The 11464-nt window shown below is 39.2% G+C and overlaps 1 protein-coding gene across 4 annotated transcripts in view; it reads right to left on the bottom strand.

Moving 5' to 3' along the window:
• The window catches only part of fermt2 (FERM domain containing kindlin 2), a 36741-nt gene extending 26301 nt beyond the window's left edge, over window positions 1-10440 (bottom strand). For 2 of the 4 annotated variants that reach the window (XM_067479124.1, XM_067479123.1), the window contains exons 1-2: window positions 10254-10439; window positions 8441-8598 (exon numbers count right to left, since the gene is read on the bottom strand). In XM_067479124.1, coding sequence (XP_067335225.1) covers window positions 8441-8597 — 157 coding nt within the window. In that variant the 5' untranslated portion in view covers window position 8598; window positions 10254-10439. Of the gene's footprint in view, window positions 1-8440; window positions 8599-10253 lie in introns of all 4 variants that reach the window. The other 2 variants (XM_067479122.1, XM_067479125.1) reach the window with 2 other exon arrangements.
• Between the last annotated feature and the right edge of the window lie 1024 nt (window positions 10441-11464).

The following is an 11464-nucleotide window of genomic DNA, read 5'->3' on the forward strand; positions in this document are numbered from 1 at the left end:
ATCAACATCAGAGATCAAACATGCATGTAGCATGTTTTGATAGAGACAAGTTATGACAATGTCTTCAGTGCAGAAATGAGATAAACTAGAGAGAATGATTCAACTGTGTCTTTGATGTGTTAAAAAAGATACACAATCGATATAGGAAGCACATAGAGAAGGCAAATATGTTGCTGGTCTTGTGATAAATAACAAATAATCCAGAAATGATGAATGTAATGCACCTTGTTTGCTACAAAATATTGCGTAAAATACTGGCAACACATCATGTTTCCTGACAGCCAAGGTTAATTAATTGAATAATGTACTGCTATCTATTCCAGTTGTGTCCCTCAGGTATTCACTAACCAATTCTGTTAAAACACATTAAGAGGTTGATTTTAACCAGGTTAGGAACTAAGTAATTTCAATAGGTTAGTGTAAGTTTAAGGGCATTTATTACAGGCATCTTTAGACCCACAATCTGCTAATAGGCAAAAAGCCTTTCAACTTTACCAAACAAAGCCTTTATAAAGAGGAACATATGTTACTATTAAAATAAGAACCAAGTTCGGGTAATGCTTCAGGGTAAGCCCCGCCAAGCACTGGTAAGTCTGAGGATTCAAGCCACGGGTTCACATCTCAGCTCAGCTGAGCAAAGGATGAGATGAACCTGAATTGCAAGAATTGGTGTAGACAAGCTGAGACTAAATGAACAAATATGGTCTATAGGTCAGGTGATGATGGTGGAACAGATTGGACACCACTGAAAAGAAAATAGTGAAAGCAAATAAAGTGTTCTTGTAGTGTACTGAACTTGACACCTAAACAGGAAATTTAGAAGCATGGCTGTTTGAGTAAGGAAGAAGGGCTGGCTATGATGCATTCGGAAAGGCCAGGAGGGCTATTACAAGAAAACTCCTTAGAGACAGATAGTTTGTATCCATTTGTGTCATAATCCAAACACAGCAAAACAGTGGGGGTACTCCGCCTCCGCCCTTACACAGCTTTATGCAATTTAGTGTTCAGGGACCTGGTGGAATAATGACATTACAAAGAAACTCTGGGACTAAGATCAATGGAACTGATAGATAATATTCATCTGTCCTATCCGTGTATGCATTATACCAGACTTCCCCTCAGGACTACAGTTTGTCCAGTGAACACAAAGCTCAGCCTTCTTCTAACTGCCAGCTGCACTTCTCTAAAAATCCTGAGGAGAGTTTCAATGGAAACAGCATAAATTAGAATAATTGAGGCTGCTGCGCATAAAATTGTTATTATAAAAATTTGTCATTTAAATTAGTTGATTTTATGCAGGTTATTTTATTGTACAGTTTATATTCAGTGTTTTTATATTTCTGTGGGCAATCTAAAACAATATGAACATACCATGTTTGGATTTGATTATTTTTTTCTTTTTTTACACATATGTCTTTTAGGGAGCAAATGAAAAAATAAAATGATAAGGAAACCGTTACATTAAACAAGTTTAAAGGAATTAAATGTTTTGTTACAACAACAATGTGATTCTTTTCATTCCAACATTTCATTCCACTGGATCCACTGCCCTGCCTACTACTACAGTAAGATGACAGGGACAAACAAATGCCCCGAGGAGTCATAAAAGTTTGCTCCAATGCATTTTTAAGATTCAGAGCATAAATAATTAAACAAGCAGCTAAAAAGCACAGAGGTCGTGCATAAAAGTGAACACGAGTGAAAGCATAAGAATAGTAATAATTCTGTTGATTATGGTGTGCACGTCCAAGATAAATCTAAAAGCTGTTCATCATGTTATATTTAGAGCATTATCAGTTGATAGCCTTCCTGTGTGACCATTTATCAATAAAGTACATCAAAACCAACAGCTGTCAAAGTAAAGTTTAGTTCAGTTTAAACCACAACTCTCTATTGTGCAGCTCGTAAGTAATTAACTTATAGGCCAGAAGAACCATATGTATGATCACATGTGCAAGTCTGAGTATAGAACAACACAATCACTGCAGCATCTTGCTTGTAAAACAGGAAAGCGCTGGCCTGGGCAGGACCCCTACTTACACTAACTATTTCCTGTCAGAGAGATTAGAGAGCAGGATAATCACACAGGCTTCCAGGCCATTTCTCACTTTGTAATGTCAGATGTTAGAATGGCTCCACATTCACAATCAATGAGTATCATTACACATAGTGATATATCAGAACTAAGTGTCACACCAAGATGGTATGAGTAGGGGAAAACTGGCCATAGCCATCTGTCAGAGAGATAGTGTATGATATTTGAGATAAAGATGAGAGGGCTCTTCACAGTCATTTAAGTTCTTCCTCTCTCTCTCTGCAGGGACTGAAAACAGAGCTTTAGATCCTTCAAAAAGAAAAAGGGAAAAAAAAATATAAACACTGAAGGAAAGAAAGGCGGGAAAGCAAGTAAGGCATTAGGAGAGGTATATTCAAAAAAAAAAAAAAAAAGCCCAAAGGAAGTTCAGCATCCTGTGCTAAATTGCATCTGTTTCCTAATGAAATCTGCTCTCTATTGTCAAACCAAGACCATCTCCCCCAGTCACCAAAGCCTCTAGCAGACAGCAACTCAGCAAAAAGGGCACATGTTACTAAAATGAAACATTAAAGTCACATCTAGGACAGTTATAACCAAACAATAATTTTAGTTCGGAGTCACTTCATAACTACAGATACATTTCCCACAATATGATTTGCTCTTATAAAAAACTGAAATAAATTTGGAATGATGACATTCACCAAATTACTTGTGAAAAAAATATGTGGGTCACTGCAACTACAAAACGGACAGTTTTTCTAAAACGCAGGGAAAGTTCTCTGTGCCTGGCTGATGGTATAGCAGCCAAAAACTCACTGGAAACAACTACATGAACTATCAGAGTCACACCAGACCAATTAGTTTGCTTAAGTTGTATTTATAGAACACAGAACATTCAGTGTACACAAACCTGGGTCAGAAAACAATAAGAGACAATCCACAATATGAATTTTACACTTTTGTTTCCTATTGATTATAAAACCTTGCTGGCAGAGTGGACTGTGTCAAATATTAAGAAATGGTTGCTAAGTACTTAAAAATGTAAGACCAAATATTAAAAATGGCTTCCACAAATACAAGAAGGGAATAGGAGAGGAGGCTGAAAACAGAGGATGAGGGAGAAAGGAAAAAAGGGAGATCTGACAGAGAGCGAGGGGGAGGTGGATGGAGCAGGCAGGAGAGAATCCAGCAATGACGGCAGTGACCAGAGATCAACATGCCAAACCCTGGAAGTCATTTCCTGCTTCGTCAAAGACTTTTATGGAATTCTAGCAGCATGGCTAACGGGCAGAGAGACCAGGAGAAGGGAGAAAGCTCCGGACCTCCTCCTTCTACAAATCTCCCCACCCCCTCTCTGTTTCCCTCCCATTTCTGTGTCCATCCATTCCCTCTACCCACAGCTGTCCTCTGTGAGGCTAAGCAGAGCCATACATGTACAACCAGGGGTACTTCAAGTGATAGAAGTGAAACTACATTCTCATCCATATCTGCAAGTACATGCTACTCGTTCAAGATTTGCCACTGCATTTCACAATTAGCTAAAATGTGTTATTCTTATCCATAGGTTTAACAATAGAAGCGCTCTGACATTTAGTCCAGGCTATACTTATCACTCAGACCACATCTACATTAAACTGGATAAACCTACAATTGTATCATTCTCTCTCCGTTTTGGTTTCAGTCCAGACTGAAACTGAGGTTTCCTTTCCAAACCAACCCATGGAGCATGCAAATCTGAGACCTCCAGCTTAGTTTTATAGTGTATACAGGGAAAACAAAGCGCGAGTAGAAATGCTGTTAGATCAGTACCCAAACAGGTGATGGTAGCAGTTCTGCATTTCACTCATAAAAGCATTCAGACTTCTTTGCCTGGATAGATAATGAAGGTGGATTTACTTGTCCCCCTCATCTGTAACTCTGCTGGTTCTGCAACAAAGCAATAACTACAGAATTCATGTAGTCTGCTCACTATAAACAGTGCATGGAAAGAACCCAGAAATAGAATAGAGTTTCTGGCTGAGGCAAGCTCGATGCATGATCAATAAAAGGCATTTCAATGTTGACGGAGGTATATACATAAACATCATGAGAGCCTGGTGTAGATGCATGTTGTTTTGGCACAAAAAGGAGTACATTTTATAATGTACCTGTCTTAATGTGGAGCAACATATTATAAATAAAGCCAGCTTTTTAATGCTTAGCACATTCAAAAACTGCAATGTGCGTGTGACACTAATAGCACAAGCAGTTACTATAAGCCATACATTGCCAGACTTAAAAGCTATGTAACTTTAAATCCAATAAAACTTCCACCAGTTAATGCTGTTTGTGCAATATTTGTTTTTTCCCCAAATGGCACAGTGCTTGCTTTTAGAGAGGGTACCACTGTTGGAAAACATCAACAAAGTCAGAGAACGAAGCTATGATGGAAAGCCGCAGGATGGATGAAAGGATTCCAAGAGGCTGGTCAATCAGCTGGTCTTAAATACTGCTCTCCTCCTGAGGGCTGCAGCGGAAATGGAAGCAGCATTTGTTGCCGTGATCAATAACTAAGTACCTTCCTGGCATTTGTCTTATTAATCCATTATCAAAGGCCATCTGAGCCTGCAATGTGGGTGGAAGACTGGAAGCTCACAGGAGGAGTTGAATGATGGCAGCAGGATACATATGGGCAAGACAAACCCACTAAGCCACACAAGCATGTTCACATGTGGAAACACATGCCCAAATACTACTGAAAAGAACAGTGGTGCACAAGACAGCTAATGTCAACACAAATTTATACAAACTACACAGAGCTACACATTTCCAAGGTAAAAGAAAGGCATAGAGCAACAAATGTTCAGTATAGGAAAAAAGAAAAAAAAACTAAAACAGTACTGCCACCCTTGTGGAAACTAATTACTGAATTACAAGAGGTGCTTCATTTTGGAGTGTAAGAGACAGACACAAAATGAGAGGGTTGGGGGGGGACACAAAAAGATTTGTCTTTACACAAGGATGTCCTTTCAATGTGAAACTAAAGTACTGCCTGCCAAAACTCTGTGGTATCTACGTGTCGCTTCTCACAGCACCGTAAATATGTCCAAGTGCATTATGCATGCACAGTATCTATGTATAACCACGTCCAAGACGGCACTTAAAAGGTGACAGCTGTCCTACACTGTCCCAATGAAATCTGGTAGGTACAGAACCAGGTTTCTAACAAAAGAAAGGTTGTGTGTCACATGAGAAGTGCTTTGCATTTTTTTTATTCCAGTAAGTAACTTTAAAACTTGCAGAGATTTGTTTTCTTTGAAAACATATCTATGCTGAATGGTTCTCGGATTTAAAAAAAATTTGTTCATCATGAACAGTGTACAGTCTCTTGCAGTGTGTGGCCATGTGGAAAACCAATGTTGTGGGGAGGTTAATGATTAAAATGTAAAAACAACCTGTTGAGTCAGAGTAGGAGTCAGATGGCAGTCAAATGTCCCCACATTTTGTGAAACCAGTCAACCAGGCGCAAATACTCTCAAACATTCACAGAGCAGTTTAATGTCACTGCAGGAGATCTGCATTTTAGTAAGATGCTCTATTGCCTTCAAGTAGGACTGGGCAATATATAACCAAAAATATTCATGAACTAAAGATAAAACATGAACAAGCCAATTTTCACTGCCATACTGGATCAATCTGCACACGTCGGTGAATCTCTAAATTTATTTTGAATGAATAATTAAAAACTACTTTAATAAATATTGCACATTTTAAACAAACACATTGTAATCAGTATAAAGCATTACAATGGGAGCAGCTGTGCAACAATAAAAGTAACAACACCCAAAGTAACTGCATATTTGGATATGAACACTTCCAAAACAGAGGTGACCTACACCCTGTCCTGTCTTTGAATGAAACAGCACAGCAGCAAAGTATTGGCTGCTAATATAGAAGGCTAACACTTCTGTGGCGCCATGGTGACTTTTAAATACGAAGCCCACGCAGAGAGAGGAGCGGAGATGTCTGACATTTCCATTACAATGAGGTAACATGACTGTCTTCTATTTTGTTGTCTTATTTTGTTCCATTCACCTGCTGCAGGTATTATTACTCCAGCTTGTTGACTATCCAAGCCAACACACGTATGCGTCTCTGAACAATGGGAGACCGCTGACATTAGTGTTGTAAGTCCAGAGAACTGATGCTACTGCCGTTAAGTGACAGCAGACCAAGCAATAATCTACATTAAAATCAAAGAAACAAAAAAATTTAATAACTTTGATAAAACGCCCAGCCCTGCCTTCAAGTATTTCTCAGTATGTTAAACTAACTGCAGAAAAAGTGGCAACAGTGTGGAAAATAATTTTAAGGACTCAAGAATAGTAAACTAAGCTGAAATTACAGCATATTTTTGATAAGGCAGTGACACAAGCACACCCATAACCTGTTATTTTACTTTGACACAACAACACCCAACAACCAACTATGGTCAATAAATCAAAACTACGGTCAACTGAAGATGTGAGGACCAAAAGCCACCACACCAAAATCATCAGTAGACGAATAAAGGTGTCATCAGCAAAATGGCAATGATGAAAAAAAACAAACAAACAAACAAACAAACAAAAAAACAGTTAAGTCCTGTTACACACTGTTGGTGGTTGCTTGCCCCCAGTACAGCTTGATGTAAATGCAATCAAACTGACACAATTTCAAACATGTGGCCTATTTGTATGTCTATCGATTATTGAGACACCACACTGTTACTCCTCATAATAGCGTTACGATATAAAGACCAACTAATGAAAGATTTTGACATCTTGTTAAGAAAAGTCGTAACCTTTAAACAGACGTCAACAAAGTGGACAAACACAGCTCAAACAATGGATAAGGGCTTGACTGGATTTTGGGTGGGAGGCCAATGAATTCATGTTGTCCCACATATGGTAGCAACACAGCACTTGCCTAGCATGGATGGTGCTCAACAGGGATGACCACAAAGAACAAAGACCTCAATTATGTGGAGCTCTAACAGGGGAGCTAAAACGGGACGATGGGCAGGGAATAAAACCTTGGGGTGCTGCAGGAATGCTGAGCATTCAAGCACCATCAACACACAACACACTGTCACTCCCGAATCACAGTGCCACCACGGCTGACCTTTCCTCAGTCTCCATGAAACAGGGCAGCATTCAAGTGGCTGGAACAGAGGACTCTTATGCTTCGCTGAACCCAAACTTGTCAAGTGCATAACTGTCGTTGCAGAACAGTGCAGGATACAGTCGGGGATGAAAGCTGTGTATGGTTTCTTTATATTGCTGTGGATTTGATGTCCATGGGCACACATACTCTGTTCATACTTAGTACAGTTTGTCTAATATAAAACATTTTATTCATGATATAAATGCGAAAATGTCACAAGATAAAGCAGTTCAGGGCAATCACCGTTTTAAATCTCTTCAATTTTCTTGCCGTTGTTTTACATTAAGACAAGAAAACATTCATGTCAATGTCAATCCTGCTAATGCCCTGTTCTTTGGATAAGGAATTAGAATTTGTTGTATTGTGGGCATGGACGAACAAGTTTAATTATTCCCACTTACAGAATTAAGTTTGAAGTACTAAGAAGTAAGAATTAAATTAAGAGTTTTTTAAAAATGTGTATAAAACATTATTTTGTGTAGAATAATACTAAGATATTTTGAGATTATTATGTGTTTTTTTAAATTATTGTTATGTTTGTATTTATGTTATTATTATTGGCTTGTTTTTTCTAAAATAAGTTCAAATATAACCTTGGGTTACCAACTTATGTAGTCGGCAGGGTATAAAGTAATGCATTCTCTCATTTCAACTCTGATTCCAAGAAACCTCAGACAACGTTCCAACTCATGAAACGTTTGAAAAGGTAGCAAACAGGCTTCCTTTCTTCCCCAAATACAACAACAAAGCATATCTTTAAACAGATTCTCAACTTCTAACTGTACATCTTTTCTCTGTATTACTGAATAAATTATACTTTTTCAACCATGACAAAGTTGGAGAATGTGTGTTCTTAACTTTGCTCAGAATTCAGAAACAGTTTGCACTTTTGCATAGATGAGAGATGTCTGGTAAGAAGAATTTCCCCTTCTTAGATGAATTACTATTTTGAAATAACAGAGGTATTTATTAGCCAACAAATTTGAACAGATACCTTTCTGCTCAACAAGGATGGTACTAGGCCAGAGGTCAAAGGATAGAGCTATCTCTACTCCTGAGCAGAACCCTTTACACGCTATCACACATTGGATGATCCATCCTGAATCTGTAGGCTCAGTTTATCCTTTCTGTCAGATAAAACTACTTTTAAGTCTGTTTATCACACTTTATATAAGCCACCATAAACTGTTCTGGCTCCTGTGTGACAGAACGTGTGCCTACCTAGTTTCTCCACTAGCTTCAGCATGACTCCACCGATGTGGATTTCCCCAGTGACCCTCAGGGACACATCCCTGTGGAGGTCAGTGACATGCATCTTCAGTTCCCAGGTCCCGTCAGCGTAGCAGCCATCGGGCATCCGGATCCCATCCAGCGCCATCCTGTGAAAAAGAACCACAGTCAGGAGGGGAAAGAGTCCAGTTACACCTCTGTGGGAAATACAATAAATGCAAAAATCCCACGCATGGAAGGACTGTTACACATTTCAGACAGACACTAGGATGATCACTTAAAATACATTTGCTTGAGTACTGTTCTTCAGCTCAGTATTCACAATATGTTACAGCTGTACTTTCTAGTTATTATACAGGATAAGACTTAACAATAAAAATTCATTATTACTTAATAAGATGACACTCCCTTAGATTAAACCAAAGGTATAACATAGAAGTGAACTAGGTGCTAGATAGAATTGCCACTCCATTATTCTTTCCAACTCCATAATAAAGGTGTAGGACTGAAGTAAACAATCATAAAACACAGCCTTCCATCTTCCCAGACACTATACATTTAGCTATTCTTTCAGTGTGGGAGAACTGTAGTGACTTTGCATATTCAAGTCTCTTTGCTGCCCATGGTTGATAATACTCATTCTGGGAAAGCATTTGTATAATGTGGAGGAGGTTCCCCAAGTCTGAAAGCAACCCATTTGGTGTCATGGCAGTTATACTGGCTTGGTCTACAGAATTTTATCAGAGATACAGGTGAGGGTGTGGAGCCTAAACAAAGCAGACATTTAACAGGCAGGGAGGATGCTACTTAACAAGCATTATGGGAAAAGCCTTTAGATCACTTTTCCACAAGTCCACCAACTTTATAAAACTACCATAGGATACTCTTAAAGTCTTTCATATTATTTTCTGTAGCATTTCAAGGCAGGAGGAGTTGCAAGTCATGGAAATGTAACATGACTTTTGCATTAGTGTGATTTTCCACCTGATGTCCCACTGATATATTGTTACAATGTAACTTAAAATCGCATATAAAGGTTAATAATTTTTTGATGCTGCTGACTCAGGACTTATTCTTCATTCATTGTGAGTAGTTACACTTTTGCTACAAATTTTTAACACAACGTAGCATGTTTCCTTTCCAGTATTAAAGGACAGGCCGACTTCGTCCCAGACGGGCAAACATACCGACTGATTCACGAATAGCTTCTACGACCCTCAAGGGTGATTATGAAAGGATGACGACAATTTAGAGAAACATCCAAAATAATAGACGCTAGTTTTGGCTCCATCCTGTTTCTTGCCGGGAATGAGGCTGAGTTACATTGTAGCCTGTTTGCAATTCTTTGATCTGGGGGCCGTCCAGCAGAGTGGCCTGGCCACCAAAACAGCCACCTCATCGATAAACGCGACAGAACAAAGCCGAGGACCCCGGCTACAAGTTCAGCGAGGGTCGTTACGTTAGCAGCTGTTTTCTCCGAAAAGGTGCCGCTTCACCTGCTCAAAGTAACGGTAAAGCCACTCTCAGCGATAGGCTGAGGGTTCATTATACGAGCGGAGCTCGCACAACAACTCCGCGTCTGCAAACACACACACTCACTCGTGCAGTCGGTCGTGGAAGAACCAAGTTGACTCACTAAAAGTGCGGTGAAAAGCGAAGAGAGAATACGCGAAGAAAAGTTGTCGACAAAAGCGTTTGTTCACCGCAGCAGAACACTGAGGGAACGAAACGAGCTTTTCGCGTTTCCCGGCGCCGAGCGAGCGAAGCTTCTAGGGACGAACATTAAAAAAATGTGTGGACTCACCTTCACAAAGACGAGAAACACTAAAACAGTCGGCGACACGCTTCACAACAAGATCCCCGTCTTTATATCATGTATAGAGCCTTTTGGTAGATGATAAAAGCAGAAAGAAATCCCCGAAGAACTCGCTGAAGAAGTGAAGTATCCCAGCTTTCCCGCAGGCTTCGGCTTAATGGAGTCGTCGATCTCCCTCCCTCTTTCCAGCGGCGGATAACGTCACTTATCCAATCCCACTTTTCCTTTCATACTGGGATCTGCTCTACTCGCCTACTGGTCCCCGTATCACCACACACACACACACACACACACACAGGGAAACAGTGATTGTTCATCAAAAAGTGTGTGTCTGTAGAAATCAATCTGGAAAGAGTCTCCAAAGTGGACACATGTACGAGTTGATACATTAATGCTGATGACTTTAAAAGACTTATTTTAACTACTTTGGATGCTGCTAAGTAAAAAAAAAAAAAAAGAAAGAAAAAAAAAATATATATATATATATATACCTTATTTGTTGACAAGATTTTGTATCAGCAAAGCAACAGAAAGGCCAAACTACATGGATGGATTATGACAAATAAACGCCCTTTGGGATAGAAGAGGACCCTCCCCCCACCACCACCATTTCTTTTTGGTGCTTTTGTTTTTGTTCTTGGTGATTTATTCGTTATTAGCTTGTGTCTCTTTTTCAGCTGTGTTCCTGTTAATTTCGTGTGTGTGTTTTGTGTTTTGTGCTTTTATTTGGATGTTTTAGGTTGTTGTCATTGTTCTGTAGCCCCATGGGTCCCCTGACTTCCTGGGCCTCAATGATCCATCTAGCAGTACTTCACAAACTGTTCTGAGGGTTTAAACCTCACTCGAGAGCTTCAAGGTGCTTATTGTGTTGTACTTGCTGTAAAGCAAAGTACAGTATTTACTCTGACTTAATCTTACTTCTAGAATATTCTTAAAGTAAGAATAACAATGTGGTACTGGTGTGTGCTATAGCATCAAAAGCACATTCGGTTTAGGAAGACATAATAAATATTCTCTCTCAGCTACATAAATGTAGACAAATTAAGGTATTTATTTTTGTTTTATTGTGGATGTAAGAATGATAATAATACTGCTGATTCTGGCAGATACCTTTGGGTCAGGAACCTCAAGAGTGTCAGAACCGCTTAAAAGTGAAAATCATTTCTAATAATTTAATTGACAATGATAATGTAATTTTT

This window comes from Channa argus, chromosome 16, assembly GCF_033026475.1.
Source record: "Channa argus isolate prfri chromosome 16, Channa argus male v1.0, whole genome shotgun sequence".
Taxonomy (NCBI): domain Eukaryota; kingdom Metazoa; phylum Chordata; class Actinopteri; order Anabantiformes; family Channidae; genus Channa; species Channa argus.